Raw genomic sequence first — 22241 nt, 5'->3', positions numbered from 1 at the left:
AAATCTCTAGGGGTTTAATTTTTTTGCCTCAGCCTATATTTACAATTTCTGCCATCATTCAACTTATTTAATGACACTTGGTAAATGTCACAGCAGATCCAAGGAAGCAACAAGGCAGACGATCTGCTACATACAAGACAGCAAAATAATAAATTGCAGATCATCTGCTGTGATATTTGGCAGATCAAAATAGGAAATCTTGTCTTTGTGCACTTTATTAGCTATACCCAATGATACTTAAGCGCTTGTCTTCTTTGACTACAATGATCTGCTGCATTCTGTTGCCATCCTCTGGAGAGAGTGGTTTAACCTAGTTGGTGAAGCAATAGTGAAACACCACTTGGTTGTTTTATGCCCCTGAAGTAGCCCTGACAGGCGAAACACTGCCAGTGTTGGGCGCTTATATATCATCAGGTGCAGCTAATAAAGTGCATGAAGATAAGATTTCCTGTTTTGATCTACCAAGTGTCACAGCAGGTTTGTGGCAGTCTTTAGTTATTGTATCTTTATGCTTACCAGATCCATTATATTCATGACTACACTGAGTTGCTCTTCTGTAGTTTCAGTTGTTGCTTGGTTGATCAGATTCTGGAGAACAGTATCCAAAATGGTGTCATCAAGAGGCTGGCTCAATTGGTCAACCAATTCCCAAACTGACTGGGACTCAGGATCTGAGACAATCGTAACATTGGCAGTGCCATACAACTCACTAACTTTGGCACCCCTGGTGACATCAGTGAGCACAATCTGGAAACGTTTGGGGAACAGATTGAGAGATCTCAGCTCTGGTATCAGACTGATGTACAATTCTGAGATTTGCTGTCCAGCTTCAAAAGTTAGAACTCCCTCAGACATGACAAAATCCTTACCAGCAATAGCTGGTGATATCAGCATCCGGCCCACTGTTTCAGCTGTTTTCAGCTCCTTATGAGAAAAGGACAGACAAACAGAAACTTATTGTTGGTTATAAAACATTAGACCCTGACCCTTGGTCCAGCATGTTTCATATTTTTACTCATCCCATTTATTAGCTGCATTGCTGGTTATGTGTTCTGTTCTGTTTTGTACTGTTTTCATGTTGATAATTTCAATAAACCATGTGAACTAAAAATTTAAAAAAAGATGCAGCTGAGTCTGAAGCAGCTGAGAGCTCGCTGCTGACTCAAACCCCCTGCCCACAACATAACTTTCTGCATCGGCCCCACCATCCCTGGTAATCCAGCGCCCCCCCCCCCCTTCCTCCCTCCTGACGTGACCCCTTGCCCCTGATTTTAAAACAATTCTCTGCTGTCTAGTGGCACCCGTCCCCCAACCTCCCCTCCCCCCCCCAAGGGGCAGGAATGAAACCCACTTGCTCCTGCCTCTGTGCAGCCATCTTGGAAAATGGAAACATGTGATTATATACTGTTCATCCTGGGATGCACCAAATGGGGTTGGTATGTCAAATAAAGGATTTTTCCCCTTATTTGGTAGTCTCTACCCAGGCTCCTGCCTGTAGAAAGTATACCCTGGGGAGGGGGTCAGGGGGTGCTATTAGACACCAAGGAACTTTTTTAAGTCAAGATGAGGGGGCATTAGATGAGGGAGGGAGAAGTGCTGCTAAACACCAGGGAGTATTTTTTAGGTCAAGAACAGGAGTCGTATCAGAGGGGATGAGGGCACTGCTAGACACCAGGGATTTTTTTTTTAAGTTAGGGCAGATGATCCGAGTCAGGTCGGGGGCAAAGAGGGGTGCTACCAGACTACAGGGATATTGGAGTTGATTCAGACATGGTTTATGGAATAGTGCTTATGCCCAGGGGTTGTGCGTAAATTTATGCGCGGCCATTTTCACCAATGAAAATGTGGTGCAAATGCTTGCATCTAAATTTATGTGAAGAGCCTCCATATTCCATGGGTGGACTGAAGGTGGTCTGGGCTCCAAGTCACTGAGGGTGGTCTGGCCTCCCGCCCAGCCACTGCCTGACAAACCCCCTGCCGCCCCTGCTGCCATAGCCGAAGCCCCCGCTGCCCCAATCCTACCTGAGGGGTCCTGGTGGACCCTGTGGGGGGACATGTTCTTTCCTGCCCATTGCCAATATTCCTGTGCCTGCCTGCGTCACTGTGTTTTCAAAATGGCAGCCGAGACTTCCCACGGTAGTCTCGCAGGTCTCAACGGAGAATCAGCTACCATTTTTAAAATACGGTGATGCCAGACAGGGGGGAATTGTGACAGCCCAGTGGGCCCAGCAGGAAAGAACATGTCCCCCCCTCACTGAGGCCACTAGAGCACCAGCAGCACGCCGGGCATCGGGGCATCCAGGCAGAGACTTTGGGACCCCTAGAGCCTCTGGGCCCTCAGGCACTGCTCGGTTGCCTGAATGGTCAGTCCACCCCTGCCATATTCTATAATTAAGGGCTTCTTTTACAAAGCCATGCTAGCAATTCCTGCATGGCAAATAAGAGGAAGCCTGTAGGAATTGAAGGGGCTTCCTCTTATTTGCCGTACCGAGAATCAGTAGCGTGGCTTTATAAAAGAAGCCCTAAGTGCATAACTCAAAACCACGCCCCAATCTACCTTGAAACATCCATAACCCTCCCATTTCTGTGCCCCCTTTTTTGGGCCATGTGTAAAATTTAGGTGTGGATCCCGTGCCTGAATTTATGCATCTGAGTTCTAAATAAATCTAATTAATGCCAATAATTTCTTGTTAAAAAGCCAATTATTGGCACTAATTGGCTTGTTATGTACTTAAATTGCACACACAAATTTGGCTTGAAATTGCGCGTGCAATTTTTATAGAATTTGAGGGATATTGTTCTGTGCAAAAATATTAACCTCTACAAAATTTTATGTGCAAGAAATTCTTGTTACGCTAATATATTATGCACAGAATGCCATGCACAGATGTGCCAGAACTTCTGCTGTCTTTGGTCATGTGCTCAATAAGGCAACCTTATTACAGAACCTTTGAGCACATGTGTCAGACAGGCTTTCCTTGATTAGCAGGTCAGTTCTGCGTGCTTTAATTTTACATCCCATTTTGTTTACTGCACTGCTGTGGAATAATTTCTCATTAATCTCTTGCTTTGAAGACAAATGGGATAATTAAGTAGACAAATAAAATAGGGCAATGTTTAAGTGACTGAACAGCACAATGATCAACACCATTATATCTGTTGCTTTTACATTTAATTCCAACTGATTTCTACATGTAGGTAGAGCTGTTTAAATGACCCTTACTTGACCCCCTTTGTGTCTGGTAACAAAGACAGCATGTATTATTTGCCTGTCCTTGGCAGCAGCTCTTATGTTGTCTCTTCCAAACAGATTCCCAGAATTAGCAGGAAGCAAAGACAAAAGTAGGTGAAGAGTGACATTTGGCATTTAAAAGAGAAGTGTAGCGCAGATAAAAATAAAGATGAGCTAACCCTTTTATTGTTGGTGGCCTTTGCCAATTCTGTAGCCAAATAAATTGAGTTCAGGGGTTGTAATACAATTTTCAGACTAAATTTTGTTTCGTCACTATAAGTATCTGGGCAGCCTGCAATTAAACTTTATTTTTTTTTAGTAAATACAGCTTTTTTTTTGGTTTGATATTCATGTAGCTATCTTATCATATGATCCTTCTCCCCCAATCTGTACCAACTCTTTTCTCATGATCAGACCTACATTTTCTCCTACAGTCTCTGTGGGTTGCACCATTTCTTCTCTTTACAGAAGTTGCTTTCTTCTTCTCCTGTTTTTTTATTTCTTCCATTCATCCTAACTCTTAATCTCTCTTCTTTATTATCCCCTAACCAAGGAGGAGCAGTAGTTGCTGAGCTGTGGTAAAGTAGCTCATTTTAGCGCAGTGATAATATTTACTGCAAGTTTGTAACTCCTGCAGTGAAAACACATTTATGTTTTTGCAGTCATATATATTACATGGTTCTGGTTGTAGTAATGCAAAAATAGTGTCAAACCTGGTTGGAGGGGAGTCCTTGTTATGTTGGGAGGGTCCGGAGATAAATTGGACCTTGATGGGGGAGTGGGCTTGTCATGTTAGGGGGAATCCAGAAGGAGGACTGGAACTTTCAGGGGGGGGAGATGTCATGTTAGGGTCTGGAAAGGGAATCGGAACTTGTTGGGGGGGGGGGGGGGGTTGCCATGTTTGTTTGTTTGTTTATTTATTTATTTATTGCATTTGTATCCCACATTTTCCCACCCTTTGGTATGTTCAATGTGGCTTTCATATTACAACAGATACAAATTACAGAATGTCAGTTAGTTGGTGTGAATCAATTAATACCAGTGATCAGTAGTAGCATTTACAAAGCACGCGGAAGGAATAAGTAGCTTTTGCAGAAGTGAGGTATGCATTGTTTTCTATTTCCGAGCTTGTTAGGGGTATTTTTAGTGGTTAAGAAGTTCTGAATTTGCAGAGGGGAGGAACTTCCTGAAAAGGTGTGTCTTTACGTTTTCCCGGAAGTTGAGCTAGTTGTTTGTGAGTTTCAGGCCTTTTGGTAGTGCATTCCAGAGTTGGGTGCCCATGAAAGAGAAGCTGGATGCTTATGATGATTTGTATTTCAGGCCATTGCATTTGGGGTAGTGGAGGGTTAGGTATAATCTTGTTGCTTCCATTAGGTTTCTTATTGGTAGATCAATTAGATCTGTCATGTTGGGTGGGGGTTCTGCAAGGGGGGATCAGAATCCTGGGGTGAAGGAAGCTGACATACTCTTATGTGGGTCCCAACTGAATGCTGGCCCAGGACACACTTAAGAACTGGCAGTCACCTCATACCTGGATAGCCCCACATATTCAGTGCTGGAGTCTGGAAATAGCTTGGCAATAGGTCTAATTTAGCTGGTGACAGTCAGCACTTAAAAGAATGCTGACCAATGCCAGCTGAATATTGATTAGTAAGAGTTTAGATTCCGCAAATCATTTGGCTTATACCTTGATCTGGCAGTCCAATCAAAAGTGGAGATGACCAAGAAGATGGACAAGAGATGTGTTTATGTTTATAAAAATCTTGCTATACCGTGTATTCTGAACTGGAGGATCTGAGTGGTTTACAATCAGTCAAGACACATCAGGATCCAGGGTTGCCAAGAGACTGGGCCGGGCCCGGGGCCCCGCCCCGCCCACCCTGAGGTCGCCTCCACCCCCCCCCCCCCCCGAGGGCGCCACTGCTCCCCCCCCCCGAGATTGCTGCAGCTACTGCTCCCCCCCTCCACCCCACCCCCGTCCGCCACCGGGCTGGGCCCCCTGCATTGAAATCACAGTCTCACCTCCGTGAAAGCAGCGCTGCAGGCAGCAGAATGCCTCCATTCGGTCCTCCTTCCCTCCTTGTGTCCCGCCCTCGCGGAAGTTACGTCAGACGAGGGCGGGACCCAGGGAGGGAATGAGGGCTGAAGGGAGGCATTCTGCTGCCTGCAGCACTGCTTTCACAGAGGTGAGACTGCGATTTCAATGCAAGGGGCAGATGGTCAACGACGGAGGGCGGGTGGGACTGCAGCGCCGGGCCCCCCTTGGAGGCCCTGGCCCGGGGAAATTTGTCCCCCCCTGCCCCCCCCTCTTGGCAGCTATGTCAGGACTCCTGAAGAAATTGCAGAGTCATGGAATCGGAGGTAGGGTATTATTATGGATTAAGAACTGGTTGAAAGATAGGAAGCAGAGAGTAGGATTGCGTGGCCAGTATTCTCAGTGGAGGAGGGTAGTTAGTGGGGTCCCGCAGGGGTCTGTGCTGGGTCCGTTGCTTTTTAATGTATTTATAAATGACCTAGAGATGGGAATAACTAGTGAGGTAATTAAATTCGCCGATGACACAAAATTATTCAGGGTCGTCAAGTCGCAGGAGGAATGTGAACGATTACAGGAGGACCTTGCGAGACTGGGAGAATGGGCGTGCAAGTGGCAGATGAAGTTCAATGTTGACAAGTGCAAAGTGATGCATGTGGGTAAGAGGAACCCGAATTATAGCTACGTCTTGCAAGGTTCCGCGTTAGGAGTTACGGATCAAGAAAGGGATCTGGGTGTCGTCGTCGATGATACGCTGAAACCTTCTGCTCAGTGTGCTGCTGCGGCTAGGAAAGCGAATAGAATGTTGGGTGTTATTAGGAAGGGTATGGAGTCCAGGTGTGCGGATGTTATAATGCCGTTGTATCGCTCCATGGTGCGACCGCACCTGGAGTATTGTGTTCAGTACTGGTCTCCGTATCTCAAAAAAGATATAGTAGAATTGGAAAAGGTACAGCGAAGGGCGACGAAAATGATAGTGGGGATGGGACGACTTTCCTATGAAGAGAGGCTGAGAAGGCTAGGGCTTTTCAGCTTGGAGAAGAGACGGCTGAGGGGAGATATGATAGAAGTGTATAAAATAATGAGTGGAATGGATCGGGTGGATGTGAAGCGACTGTTCACGCTATCCAAAAATACTAGGACTAGAGGGCATGAGTTGAAGCTACAGTGTGGTAAATTTAAAACGAATCGGAGAAAATTTTTCTTCACCCAACGTGTAATTAGACTCTGGAATTCGTTGCCGGAGAACGTGGTACGGGCGGTTAGCTTGACGGAGTTTAAAAAGGGGTTAGATAGATTCCTAAAGGACAAGTCCATAGACCGCTATTAAATGGACTTGGAAAAATTCCGCATTTTTAGGTATAACTTGTCTGGAATGTTTTTACGTTTGGGGAGCGTGCCAGGTGCCCTTGACCTGGATTGGCCACTGTCGGTGACAGGATGCTGGGCTAGATGGACCTTTGGTCTTTCCCAGTATGGCACTACTTATGTACTTATGTACTTATGATCCACTCTGGAATGCTAAGGTACAGAAGTGAGTTTTAAGAAGGAATTTGAATCTGGGAAAAGAAGACTCAGGACAGACATGTACAAGAAGAGAGCTCCACAGTGCAGGGGCAGTGAAATAAAAGGCAGAGTGGGCCTGATGAGGTCCAGGAAGGGTCAAATGGTTGGCATCGAAAGACCTAAGGGCCCATGATGAGGTGTAAGGAATGATCAGGGAGTAATGATAACCTGAGGCACACAAATGAAGTGCTTTTTGTGCTAAGATCAGAGTCTTGAAAGGGAGACGAACATGGACTGGTAGCCAGTGCAATTAAGATAACAATGGGGTAACATGGTCGGATTTTCTAGACTTACAAAGGAAGCAGGCTGCAAAGTTCTCAAGAGCTGTAAACGTTTGATTTCAGACAAGAGAAGTCCAATGTAAATGATATTGCAATAATTGAGTCTGAATATAAGTAAAGCATGTATAAGAGTGTGAAGAAAATCAAAGTCAAAGTAATCATGGAGGGAGCTTAGCATCTAAAGAACAGGGAAGCCTGATTTTAACCACACTGGAAATTTGTTCAGTGAAAGTTAGATTGGAGTTGATCCAAACTCCCAAATAATGAAAGGAAGGAACAGGGGTAATAAGAAGACCAAAAAGCACAGGGATGATAGAGGGTTGAGATAGGGTCATGGAGATCCAACATATGGTGGTCTTGTCAGGGTTAAGTTTTTGAATGCAGCTGGTTAACCAGGATGCCACAGCATGGAAACAGGACTCGAAAGGAGTCAGATCAATATTTAGGGGAGAGACAGGAAACAAAAGTAGAATGTCATCAGCATAAATATGATATCTGATGTTAAATGATACACAAGAATACCTCTAAAGAACCTTTATTCAATGACCTGACACAGCTATGTTTCAGTTTGTGACTGTGTCAGCAATATTATTGTGATTAAAAATATCCTGAACAACACTTAATTAAAATAGCCCCCCGACCCCATAGGCAGACAGTTGCTCAGCTGTTTGGGGAGGCTAAAGTGGGCGTGGCCAGGCCTGAGTCCTTAATTGCTTCAAAGCATACAGAAAGGTCAGTAAAATGGTGGCAGATAATACCTTCTGTTAAATTTAGATATTAAGATAGATATCAAATACCAGAGAATAAAGTGGCAAAGAAAATTAAACAGTGCAAGCTTCAGTAGCTATATATATAGGTCTTTTACTACTACTACTACTATTTAGCATTTCTATAGCGCTACAAGGCATACGCAGCGCTGCACAAACATAGAAGAAAGACAGTCCCTGCTCGAAAAGCTTACAATCTAATAGACAAAAAATAAAGTAAGCAAATCAAATCAATTAATGTGAACGGGAAGGAAGAGAGGAGGGTAGGTGGAGGCGAGTGGTTACAAGTGGTTACGAGTCAAAAGCAATGTTAAAGAGGTGGGCTTTCAGTCTAGATTTAAAGGTGGCCAAGGATGGGGCAAGACATAGGGGCTCAGGAAGTTTATTCCAGGCGTAGGGTGCAGCGAGACAGAAGGCGCGAAGTCTGGAGCTGGCAGTAGTGGAGAAGGGAACAGATAAGAAGGATTTATCCATGGAGCGGAGTGCACGGGAAGGGGTGTAGGGAAGGACTAGTGTGGAGAGATACTGGGGAGCAGCAGAGTGAGTACATTTATAGGTTAGTAGAAGAAGTTTGAACAGGATGCGAAAACGGATAGGGAGCCGGTGAAGGGTCTTGAGGAGAGGGGTAGTATGAGTAAAACGACCCTGGCGGAAGATGAGACGGGCAGCAGAGTTTTGAACGGACTGGAGAGGGGAGAGGTGACTAAGTGGGAGGCCAGCAAGAAGCAGATTGCAGTAGTCTAAACGAGAGGTGACAAGGGTGTGGATGAGGGTTTTGGTAGAGTGCTCGGAAAGAAAGGGGCGGATTTTACGGATGTTGTAAAGAAAGAAACGACAGGTCTTGGCAATCTGCTGGATATGAGCAGAGAAGGAGAGAGAAGAGGCAAAGATGACCCCAAGGTTTCGAGCTGAGGAGACAGGGAGAATGAGAGAGCCATCAACAGAAATAGAAAACGGGGGGAGCGGGGAGGTGGGTTTCGGGGGGAAAATGAGAAGCTCGGTTTTGGTCATATTTAATTTCAGGTGGCGTTGAGACATCCAGACAGCAATGTCAGACAAGCACGCTGAAACTTTGGTTTGGATGCAAGGTGAGATATCAGGGGTAGAAAGGTAGATTTGGGAGTCATCAGCATAGAGATGGTAGGAAAAGCCATGGGATGAGATTAATGAGCCAAGGGAAGAAGTGTAGATAGAAAAGAGGAGGGGACCAAGAACAGAACCCTGAGGTATGCCGACAGGCAGAGGGATAGAAGTAGAAGAGGATCCACCATAGTGAACACTAAAGGTGCGGAGGGAAAGGTAGGAAGAGAACCAGGAAAGGACAGAGCCCTGGAATCCAAGTGAGGACAGGGTATCGAGAAGTATGCTGTGATCGACAGTGTCAAAAGCAGCGGAAAGATCAAGAAGAATGAGGATGGAATATTGACCTCTGGATTTAGCCACCTGAATTAAAGTGGATTTTTAAAAAAAGTGTCAGTAGCTGATAGCTACATCTCTATAGAGGCCTGCAGTCCATCTGCCCCCTCTTTCTCTCTCACATCCCACTTTTCCACAGCCAGTCTGCCACTCACTCATGCACATATCTTCCCCTTCCACCTTCACAGAGCTTGTTGATTTTGCTGCCTCATGAAATTGGGAGCTTCAAGGTCAACAGGTTCTTCATGAACCTCAAGATGCTCAAATATGTCTGAGAGCTCCATGGCTGCACAGTGCAGTTGAGAGGCACTGGAGGGGTGTGTGGGGGGGGGGGGGGGGGGGGGAGGAAACTGCTGGACATGGGGTAGTGAAGGGAAAAGGAAAGAAATCTACTGGACCACAGTGTAGAGATGCCAACACTCAGATGTTATGACAAATAATTTTTTATGTCACCTCAGTAAGGCCAACACAATTCCTCCACTGTAAAACAGTATGTACACAAAAGTATAGCAAGATAAGGTTCTGAGTGTGTTTTTGCACAACAGCATTAACTTCCAGGACTCAAAAAGCAAAAACCTTATGCATGAATAGGCAGCACTGTAAATATTACACCATGCCCCTTAAAACACCGATACACCATCTAGTGAAAAAAAACTAAACAGGACTTCAACAAGATCTCTACACATTCTACATGCTAGCAGAATACCATACCTTGGTTACAAATACAAAACACACAGAGACCTTTAACAAATGTGAAACAAGGTACCATACATCAGTAATAGAGATATGAAGGCAAAAAAATGAAATGGAAACCTCAAGAAGTCAGACTCTGCACACAGTACTAATAGAGAAATAGAAACTGAAATACAAAATACAAGAAATATGCTTTTGTAAAAGCTGACATTTTGTAATTAATAAATTCAGAATAAAATACTTTTTTCTACCTTTCTTGTCCGAGTATTTTATTTTTCTATTCGCTTTGGTCTCGATGTCTCTTTTCTGCTCTTCTGTTTTTTCCCCGTCTTTTCAGGGCTCCTGTCCATTAGACATTTCTTCTCTCTCCATATCCTCCATCCATCTTCCCTCTGTGTCCCAGTCCCTCCCTCCATGTTCAGCTTCTGCCCTCTTAGCGTCCCTATCCTCCTCTATATTCATCATTTCTCCTCTGTGGCCCTAGGTAGACCTGTTCTGCATTTCCCTTCCTATGATCAGCATTACCCCACTGTGACCCAATCATCACTGTGTCTCACATTGCCCTTGTTTGTCCCTATTGTATATCTGTCGAGCATTGCCCTATGTGTCCCTGTCCCTATGCTCCCTCCATACCCAGCATCTCTGTCTGCCTGTCCCCTTTCTCCCACCCGTGGGGCCAGTATCTTTCCTCCTTGTCCCCTTCCTCCCACCCATGGGGCCAGTATCTCTCCTCCTCTTCTTTCCTGATCCCCCCAGTCCAGTGTCTTTGCCCCCTATCCTCCAGTTCATCTCAGTCTCTCTCTTCCCCTCCCTTCCACCTCCCCTTCCAGTCTTTCTCCCCTCCCTTCCTCTCCTCCAGGCAATCTCAGACTTAGTTTCTCTCTTTCCCAACCTCCCCCTCTTCCTTTCCTTCAGTCCAAGTCACTCTCAGTCTCTCTCACTTCCCCTTCTCTCCATCTCTCGTCCTGCGTTTCTTCCTCTCCTTCAGTCTAGTCAGTCTCAGTATCTCTCTCTCTCCCTTCTTCCTGCAGAACCAGAGTCTCTCCTCTTTCCTTTCCCCCTCCTCCAGTCCAGCAGTCTCTCTTGCCTCTTCCTTGCCAGTATTTCTCTCTCCATCCAGTATCCAGCACTTCTTCCTGTCTGCTCCCACCCCCAGGTCCAGCAGAGCACTGCCTACTGCATCTCACTCTACCTGGGTCCAGTACCTCTTTCCTCCTCCATTACTTCTAGTCCAGTGTCTCTTTCATTCCCCCCTCCCATTGCAGCACTTATCCCTCTCTCTCATTTCTCCTCTCCCCACCCATTGCAGCACCTATCCCTCTCCCTCATTTCTCCTCCCCCCCCGTTGCAGCATCTATCCTTCTCCCTTGTTTCTCCCCCCCCATTTCAGCATCTATCACTCTCCCTCGTTCCCTCCCGAATGCAGCGTCTATCCCTCTCTCTCGTCCACCTCCCCCCGAATGCAGCATCTATCCCTCTCCCTCGTTTCTCTCCTCCCCCCATTGCACCATCTATCCTTCTCCCTCATTCCCTCCTGAATGCAGCGTCTATCCCTCTCCCTCGTTCACCTCCCCCCCCCAAGAATCCAGCATCTATCCCTCTCGCTCCCTCCCTGCAGTCCCTCTAATTTGATTAAGTCACCGCTGGTAGCGCGGCAGCATACTAACTAAAACAGTTCACTTCGGAACTTCGGCCTGACAGTCTTCCTTATGATGTGTCCCGCCCTTGCGGAAGCAGGAAGTTGCATCGGGACGCGTCACAAGAAATGCCGTCAGGCTGAAGCCCCGAAGCAAGCTGTTTTAGTTAGTATGATACCGGCGTGCCACTACTGGCGGTGATCTAAATCAAATTAGAGGGATGCAGGAAGGAACTGAGAGGGATAGAGGCTGGATCGGGGGTGGGGGGATGAAAGATGTAATGAAGTACTGGTACTTTGGGGGCTTGTGGCTGGGGAGGTTTAGCCTCCCCATGCGTCTTATACCGGGCGCCTATGCCTGACCACCTGGTATTTATTAAGTGATCTTAGATGAACACTTGACTATAATAAAAAGCAGTTACGGTATAAAAGTAGAACACCAAGTCTAAAATTCAAAAAAATCCTAGACTTCCAGTGCTCTCAAGTAATATTATACCTCAGTGTATCTAGTTGTCCTTGGGTAATATTATTCTTTCTATTTCTTGCCTCTTTTCAAATCACTATGGACTCTCAAGACACACAGTTAACAGCATGTACATTTGTGAAACAATACATCTACCCCCTAATTCTATATAGGTCGCCCAAATTTGGGTGCAGAGCCTACATGCGAACATAGACTACTTAGTCAATTGGGTGCTAACAACCAATTACTGAAACCATGTTGGAACCGCTATTTGAAACCTAGTAGACTACCTTGAAACAGCACTATGCGAAACATGGATCTATGTTGGTGATATTGGGTCTCCGCCACATATTAGTGTTGACTGCTGAAAAGCTAAGTACTATACTAACATCTAAAGATGAAATTGAAAAGTCTAAGAGAAATTAGATAAATAGTTTTGACTATGAAAACTTAACTAAAATATTTAAAAAAACTGAATAAATATGGGACATATGAGGATCATGCTACCGCCTCTTTGTTCAAAATGCTTGGCTCATAAATAGCCACTTCAGAGGCGGGTAGTTGAATCTGATGTCTCTATAACAAACGCCTTGTTTGATTATCAATATGAAGTCATAATTGAACTTGTACTGTATTGAAGCTGAGTATACTGTGTATTGTTAGACATTTACTCCCTTCACCTTTAAACTAGACATATGCCGCTCTATCGCTAAAACAACCAATTATTGGCATTAATTTGAGTTAATTGGCACTAATTTGGACTTGTGTGCATCTGAATATGTGCAATTCTATAACACCATGTGCCCACAATGTCTCATGTGCTACTCAAAAGGGGGCATGTGGGAGGGGCATGGGTGGGTCAGGGGCAAGGAAGTTTAATTGACAGGAGATGGTGGGAGGGTACTTGCCTCATTATGTGGCCTGAAGCCAGTAGGTCATATTGAGTCATCCACAACAATAGCAAATGATTATTAGAAATAAGGACTGCCTATGCAAGGCTTGGCGTGGACCAATAATTTGTTTTGTTTTGAGTGTGTCAAGATGGCGGCTACAGCTTTAGCCTTGCCATGTGATGCCATCTCCTGTCAATTAAACATCCTTGGTTAGGGGCATTCCTAATATTTAGGCACAGAGTTATAAAACTTCCACGCCAGGATTTACACCAGGTTTCAGCAGGCATAAGTCCTCATGCCCAAAGTTCGGCACGAGAATCCACTCTAATTGCTATTCTACAAAGGGCAGTCAGCCCAGAGCACTCATTAAACAATAATAATTTAGCATGGATTTTTCCCAACACCTAAGTTTGGGAACCATTTATAGAATTTATGCCAAACTGTATATTTCTTTAAAGATACTGTTTGGATGAAAGACACTGGACCCAATTTTCAGCCAGCACATTGATTGGAATAAAGTAAACACTGTCTGTGGATTTTAACATAATCTACATATTTTGCACTGCTATGGCTTTAGACATATAGATAGCATGGTCACCATGCTGGCACTACCCATCTAGATCAGACCTTCTATTTAGAAGGCCTAAACTAAAACATATGTAATATGCATTTATCATTTTTTTCAGTCCACCCTTGCATTGTCCCAAACCCAGTGCCTTGCCATACAGATAGTACCGGGCCCTTCAGTCAAATTTTCTACCCTATGCTATCTGTACAAGTTTTTGAAAAAACACAAATAGTAAAATTAAACATTAACCACCAGTGAATATTTAATTTCTTCTGAATGCTGGGCCATCTATTTCTAGCTAGGTATTTCCTTGCTGTATTTGGGATAGAGATCCATTATTGAATTGCCTAATATCTCTACTTGTCTTGATGAAAAACTAGAATGGTTGCAGTCTTACCTGTGTACTGTAGCCAACAGACATGGGCACCCCTATGTTAGAATCTCTGGACACCTGTAGATTGATTAAAGTGGTCTTCTTATGAGCCACAGTCATCCGAGATCCCACAGCAAAGTAGATCGAACCCCGAGGAGTATCACTTTCGAGAATCATTATGTGGGCAAATCTGGCACTGTTGTTTAATCCTGCTCCTGCACTAACTGCATAGAGTTCAACAAAAAAGTAGGTTTCAAACTCAGGTACCTGTAAAGAGTGGAACAATCATCATATCGTTGCAACATCAAACTTCTTGCATTCTTCGTATGACCATGCAGTGTGGCCTTCTTTTAAGTTTCTCACAAAACATTTGTATCTTTACCCATATCTTCAGCTCCGTTACCCAAGGAGTATCAGATCCCTTTTAATTTCCCCTTCCTTACTGAGATCTGAATCCCCTAGTGGAGCCTGTAAAAGGACAGTGGGACAAATTCTGAACTCTTAAAGCAGCGCAAACTTAGCTGCAATTATGAAATGAGTGCATTCTGAATAATTATCAAAGCAGTTTCAAACAGTTCAGCTTTTCCTATCTTGAAATAGATCTAAAATTAGTTTCCAAAGGTAATGAATAACTAAGTTAAATAAGGATGCTTCTAAAGCTGTTTTTATTAAAGCTGCTTCCTTTTTTATGATAATGACATAAAATTCCAGGGTCCTTCCTACTAAAGTTTTCTGCAGTAGAAACAGAATGGGAGACAACTCAAAAAGTCTTAAAATATTTTATCTTTTGAACAACACATTTGGGATTGTATCAGAATGAGAATAAAGTAGGCACCAAAAAGGGAAAACATGACAGGGGGCTTTCCAACATCGCAGATGAGCCAAGGCAAATTAAATCTGCACAGCGTTTGAAACAATATAGAGTTCTATTTTCAAGTGAGTTAACCCCAGCAACAAGGATGGTAGAAGCACTTTCAAATACGAAGCCTTTGATGTCAATTATTCCGTGCTGTGCATTGATTTTTATACATAAAAACCCCCAAATGCTGGCTTTCCTTTTTGCTTTCTAATCATGAATGTTACCAAAAATATCACAGTTGCATCCCCTCTGTGCTTTTCATTCTGCTCTTTTCATGGTGATATCATCAAGCTCAGTAGCACAAGGCAACCAGAAATTCACTTTCAGTCACAAAAAATCCTACCTCAAATATTCTAGAACAAAACCTCTCTTTCAGCACTGGAGTACTAAGGATACAATCATAGGAAAGCAGTATGTGGCTGGAGGTTCATAGCCCAGTATGTGAACAAGCTCCTTTAATTTCCTGTGGTTGAAAGGAAAACTGACCTTGTCAGGTTTAATTTCCACAAAGAAGGTGCATTTTGTCTGTCCTGTAGTACAGATGACAGTACCAGACACAGCCATGAGTTCATTCACCAGGTTAATTCCATCCCTCTGGAGCTCAATGGTGGTTTCGTTGAAGGTAACACGCCATGAGACACTCACAGCTTCAAAGACCCTTACATTAAAAGATACCAAGGGAAAGCTATTAAAGTGCAGTTAAATGCCTTCTATTCCAGAAATGCCCTGACCAACCATATGTATTCTCTATTCAGGCCTACATCATGGATAGTAAGGCAACACGTGTCATTAGGCCAAAGAGGAAACTTCATAATCTTACTTTAATACTTGCTAAACCCAGTTTCCTAATAACATTTTCATTATTAAAACACTAAGCACCGTGAGGAAGCATCACTACTTTTGGTCCATGTGAAAAAAAATTGTAGTAAGCTCCAATTTTTATCATAAACTTTAATGAGAACACGTTTTCACATGACTGCAAAAAATCAGAAAAGCTTCTTTCCCTTTATTTAAATTGTAAAACACTTCACAAATGGTAAATTTCCCTGACTTCTACATTTTTATGCAGAAATATGTTTAACAAAAGCTCTTTGAATACATAAAGGCAGTCATTTTGGGAGCCCTATTTGTCACGGGAATGTGCATAAACTGGTATATATTGCATATACACCTTAAATCAATTTTAGAAAGCTGAGATATAGATGTCCACATCATGAGTACATGCATAATGCAAGGGAACATGGTCTGAGTATATTCTGGGCAGAACTAGGGTGGGACAAAAAAAACATACCTTCATTCCCCATTTAAGATGGGGGGGGGGGGGCTTGTTTATTTATTTATTTATTAGCCACCTTTATAAAGAGGTTCACCCAAGGAAGTGTAAAATAAGTACAGTTTAACATAAAATTACAATTTTGTTAACAGCATAACAATAGTAAAAACAACCAAATAGAAACATACATACAATAAATAAGGTAAACTTGAGAACAGCAAATTAATCGATTATTTATTTATTTATCAGGATTTATTAACGTCTTTTTGAAAGAATTAAAACCTAATAATAGGACCACCATTAAACTGTATCAAAATATTGAAAATGTATATCTTACCTGATAATTTACTTTCCTTTAATCGCAGCAAATGAATCCAGAGATTTGTGGGATGTGTTCATCTACCAGCAGGTGGAGATAGACTGCACTGAATTATACCTCCTTAAAGGATGGAATGCTCTGTGATCAGTCAGTATTTCTCATAACAAAGCAGAAGGAAACAGAATTAGAACATTTCTCCTTCCCCACCAGGAAACAGGATACACCAAGAATGTCCAAGATGACAAACAATCACAACAGTTTCTCTAAAATGGAAAATGCAGAAACATGGTCCAACCTATAAAGAAACAAAGAGGAACCCGTGAAAAAACTCATGAACAGGGTGGGACTCTGGATTCATGTGCCGCAACTAAAGGAAAATGATCAGATAAGACATAATTTTTCATTTCTTAGCGTCAGCAGCAGATAAATCCAGAGATTTGTGGGATATAGCAAAGCAGTCCTGAAGTAGGGTGGGAACCTGAAGCTCCCGCGGATAGCACTAACACTCCAAAAGATGTATCCGACTAAACGGAGACCTCCAAATGGAAGTGTGTGGAGAAGGTAGGTAAGGAAGACCTAAAGCTCCCATGGATAGCACTGACATTCCAAAAGATGCAGGCAACCGAGCTGAGCTATCCAAAAGGGAAAAACCTATAGAAAGCAGGTAAGGAATATCAAAGAGCCACCCTAGACCACCAGAACCAGAGAGCTGAACCAACTGTTGTGCTAAGGCGGACCAGCTGCCCGATGGCACAAGCCTACAAAGAGCCAGGTGGTGACTGATTTGTTATTCAGCAGATTCCCAAATCCAGACAAACTAGGAACCTGCCAAGTATGCCAGACTAGAATACATAACTGGCCATTCAAGAAAATGTTGACTGCTGGACTCCTGGAATAATCCGAAATCTGCTGCATCCAGCCAAGACCTGGCATAGCAGCTGCCAAGAGCTATATGCCAAGAGAGAGAGAGAGTTCCCAAAATGCCCAAGGAAAGAAGCACTGGAACCATCAGCCATGGCTGAGGTGACTTGGAGAGTCCAGTAGAGACAGAGATCATCAAGGAACCCTGAAGGAATCTGATGAAGAACCTGGCACTATGAAGAATATCCTAGATAGACATCATGTCACCCTGATATGGAACATATGCTCAGACTCGAAGACTAGGTAGTGAGAGTCTCCCTGAACTAGGGCGTGAGGGTTTGCTGATGAGCCAGGCAAAGAACATCCTCCTGTAGATTAGGTCTGGTATTTCTCCATCAAACAACTGCTTCTTTATGGTTTTGATCTGGTCTATTTTGGTTTTCTTCCGCTTTCTTTGTTGTTTCATGTGTTTTTTTGCGGGAGACTTGGACCCTCTTTTTGTTGATAGGATGTGACGGAACCACAGCTAATGCTGCCTGAACCCAGAAACGGGAACAGGCAGCTGCTGAGGGTTCGCGAATATAGGCTACACTGAGGTAGCAGCAGTGGGTGCAGAAAGGAACAGCAAGCCATGGAAAAGCAGAGGTGTAATACAAAGGTGCCTGAGCTGGAACAACAGCCGAATGGCAGGGAAACACCCAGCTCACCTGGCAGAAAGCCCACCTTCTCTGAATTTTCCAGCTACCGGGGAGCCTCTGGTCACCCATACTGGACCTGTACCAAAAGTGGTAACGCAAAAGGAGTCTAAATCTACTCCATGGCTTCTGACAGCACCCGAGACCTCTGCAAGTTAGAAGGAGAGGAGCGGAGAGAAAGAGCAGTGACCGCAAAGACACTCCTATCTGGAATAACAACTACTGGACGAAACCTGACTCCCTTTTCCTTTTTTTTTTTACAATAGTGTGCCAGAGTAAGAGAAACATGGGGGAAACTGAAGCAAGATACTCCCCCCACCCTCACAGACATACCCAGCCTATCCAAACCGGCAAAGAAGCAGGAAAGGCAAAGCATTCCAGCTCTCACACTGCCAAGATAGCCACCAAAGCCCTTTCAGCACTACAAAAGAGAGCAGTCCACACTCCGCTCACGTGGGAAAACAACAAAGCCTATGTGAACATAGTCCAAGTCTGTGAACAGATCCCATATATCTCAGAGTAGGACACAGGTTTGCTCCCCGGCTTGGAAGGCGACCGCAGCATGAGTACATCATCGTGGTTATCACGGCACCAGAAAATAAGCTATACAGCAAAGAGATACTCAACCCAGGAAGCTGTTGTGAGGTCTGCCTGCTAACCCATTTACTCTCTGCCGGGGGGTCATCGGAGTCCGTTAGGCAATATCTACCCTCTCCACTCCTAGCCCTGGGGACACCAGTATCTCTCCAGGAGCTAATGTGGTCATAAGGCTCCGCTTTTTTTTGTGAGGAAGGAGAGGGTATTAGGTGGGAGAGGGACCTGGGGTGACCAGGTGTACCCCCTTAAGGCTGAACCACTCAGCCAAACACCCCCCTATCTCAACTGAACTGAGAGACCCAGAACAGGAGCTGCCACAGAAGAGACCAGTAGCTTGTGAACCACCCATCCACCTGCTGGAGATAGAGAATACTAACTGACCACAGAGCATTCCATCCTATAAAGATGTGCAATTCAGTGCTCTCTAGCTCCACCTGCTGGTAGATGGATACAACCCACAAGTCTCTGGATTCATCTGCTGCTGACACAAAAGAAACACATTTAACCACATTGAAATTCAAATAAAAGAGATATATTTATCTCCATTGGCATCAATATTGGGATTTACACCTGCTCCTGGAGACATCTAGGTTATACAAAGTTGCTCGTTTTATGGCTGGTCCCTTAAACAGACATGTAGCTTTCTAAAATGGCAGACATGAACATGTATGTACTGGTAAATATATGTTTATATTTCCATATTGAACCCATTGATATTTTAGATGTTGTAAAAAGGATGCCCCGCTGCATGTAACTAGCACATACACACCCATTCTGGGATGTATTTTAGAACATATTCTACATTGGCAGATTCTGTTCTAAAATACTAGCAGAACTGTATACTGCGTAATACATTTAAAACAAACTGGAGAATATATTTCTTCACTCAACGTGTAAATAAACTTCGGAATTTGTTGCCAAACATGTAGTAAAAGCAGTTAGCTTAGCAGGGTTTAAAGAAAGGTTTGGTTAGTTTCCTAAATGAAAAGTCCATAAGCTATTATTAAGATAGACTTGGGAAAATCCACAGCTTATTTCTAGGATAAACAACATAAAATCTGTTTTACTCTTTTGAGATCCTGCCAGGCAGAAGCATAGCCAGGTTGAGGGTGTACGGGGAGAGTAGAGCAGACTGCTGATGGTGCCAGCATGTATTTTAAATAAGACAGATTGCATCAAAATGGGTGCCAACACCATTGGAAGTTTGTTTGGGAGAGCAGCCCCTCCCCTGGTGACCCACCTAGCTACACCTCTGCTGTCAGGTACTTGTGACTTGTATTGGCCACTATTGGAATCAGGATACTAGGCTTGATGGACCTTTGGTCTGTCCTAGTATGGCAATGCTTATGTTCTTATGTAACTGACCCTTCTCGACCTGGATGTCTCAGTTCTGCTTTTCTATCTAAAATGTATCTCAGGATGTAGAAGAATGCAAAAAAATTATATTTTCAAACATCATAGGTGCTGCAGAGTAGTGGTTGGTTCCATGATACCTGTTTGGTTGCCTTATGACCATCAACTGCACTGTCCTGTTTTCAGAGTCTTCATCTAACTTTTGGCCAAATTGTGACTCCATGCTGAATCCTAAAATGCCATTTTGCAGATCATTTCCTTTTTGACAACAACAAAATACAAAGACATCCTATAGTCATTAGTCTTTAAAAAGTAAGCAATGTCAAGAATCAATTTCAACTCTCCTATCCCCTTCATGATCCTTAACATTTTCTGTAGAAATGAACATAATCATGATGCCACAAATCCACCTATTTGCAACAGAGATTATAGGATTGCTACTGAGATCATATAAACTCAATAAAATATGAAAAAATGATAGAAAATGCCATATCAGAGTGAGGAACTCTGTAAAATTCCAAGTAGATTTCATATATCAATTATAGCTGATCACTGAATGTATCCAGCTGTTAATATTGAGAAAAATACAAGAATTTATATCAAGATTGCAAACTGTGACATTTTGCCCACCTTTACATAGTCTTTGATGGGCATCAGGTTGTATTGTTTCTTTGTTTTGGATTTTATGTTTGTTTTATTATAACCCCTTTATAATAGGCAGGCAAGAAATGTTTTAAATAAATAAATAAAAATATAACCAGTCACAAACTTGAAGTAAATCTCTATCTATTCTGAATTATTTTAATTTGGTTCTTTGATAAAATTTTAAGGGCCCTGTTTACAAAGGTTTGCTAGAGTTTTTAGAGCGCACTAACTGTGTAGGCACCCATAGGAATATTATGGCCATCTACACAGTTAGTGCGCACTAGAAAACACTAGCGAACTTTTGTAAACAGGGCCCTAAACTTGTTAACGTTAGCAAAAATACATTTATAGTCAAAAATATCAGGGTTAATATTCAGTATTTGTAGTTAAATGAATAAGCTGGCAAAAGAATTTTGCTGCTGCACAAATTTAAGCACAACAAAAGAAGAGCAGAAGTATCCCCCACACAACAACACAACAAAAACACAAGAAGGGGTTAGACTAATGTGGCTCCAAAGCACATGGTTTATTCAATGGCTAAAATGACTCGACACATTCCTGCATTTCAGCACTGCATGCGCCTGGCTCAGGAGTCAATAACTTCAGCCACAAATGATGGCTAACACAAACAGCTGTTAGAGTATCTGGATTTAAAAAAAGGTTGCCGATTGGATTTTGTATTGCCTAAGTGAACTGTAAAGAAAAGGAGAATGTGCCTATTTCTTAGCAATAGGAGAGTTGTAAAGTCAGAAAACTTGAAAAAAGAATTTGAAAAAGAATTGATAAAAATAAATGAAGAGTTATTGAAAAGAAGAGAGGTTTTTCTGACTAATGAGGAAGCAGCTCAATTTTAGAAAGACATTTTCTATTAAGCTGAGCTTCTGAAGTCTTTTCCTCCCTGTTAAAAAAAAAAAAATATATATATATATATCTTTGAAAGAGAATTAATGTGATTGCAACTTGCATTGTTTATCCTGGCACTGGTACTGAATAAGCAAGTTCTCTCTTCTGGGGGTACAGAGTGGACACGTTCTGCGCTAACTCCCAGATTCTATATAGTGTGCTTAAATTTAGGTGCCAAAATTGGCGCAGATTCTATAACACCGTGCATAATTTAATTGGCTTAACAATATAATTCAGTGCTGATAACAATTTAACAAGCAATAATGCGCACTAATTGGCACTGATTAGAATTTAGGCGCACAACTCGCTAAACATATTCTGTAACGATGTGCACCGAACTTCTAACTTGTGGAGGCAAAAAGGGGACATGGTTAGAGGTGGGAAAATGGGTATTTCATGGGCAATCCAAAATTTAGGTGCCTAGTTATATAATATGACCCAGTGCTCCTAAATCTACATGCTGAGATTTACACCAGGTTTTCATTGTCATAAATGGACGCACGCAGATATTGGCACTGAAATATCAATTAAGCATATTCTATAAACGGTGCATAAATCTAGGTGCCTATTATGGAATACTAGTAAAAAAGGCCCGTTTCTCAAACAAATGAAACGGGCGCTAGCAAGGTTATCATGTAATGGTGATTATGTTTTTTATGAGAACCGTTAGGAGAGAGTGTGTGTATGAGAGAGAGAGAGTGTGTGTGTAAGAGAGAGAGAGAGAGAGAGTGAGAAAGAGTGTGCAAGAGTGAGAAAGAGAGTGTGTAAGAGAGAGTCAGCGTGTGTGTATGTGTGTGTGTGTGAGAGAGAGAGAGA

At 43.1% G+C, this 22241-nt stretch overlaps 1 protein-coding gene across 1 annotated transcript in view; it reads right to left on the bottom strand.

Moving 5' to 3' along the window:
• The window catches only part of ADGRV1 (adhesion G protein-coupled receptor V1), a 921762-nt gene that overhangs the window by 509829 nt on the left and 389692 nt on the right, over nt 1-22241 (bottom strand). The window contains 4 exon segments of the mRNA XM_030193377.1: nt 517-924; nt 13945-14187; nt 15266-15437; nt 20018-20135. Coding sequence (XP_030049237.1) covers nt 517-924; nt 13945-14187; nt 15266-15437; nt 20018-20135 — 941 coding nt within the window.

The sequence above is a fragment of the Microcaecilia unicolor genome, chromosome 2, assembly GCF_901765095.1.
Source record: "Microcaecilia unicolor chromosome 2, aMicUni1.1, whole genome shotgun sequence".
In the NCBI taxonomy this organism is placed as follows: domain Eukaryota; kingdom Metazoa; phylum Chordata; class Amphibia; order Gymnophiona; family Siphonopidae; genus Microcaecilia; species Microcaecilia unicolor.
Note: the sequence above shows the minus strand (reverse complement) of the source record. Positions and strands in the feature narration are given on the sequence as shown.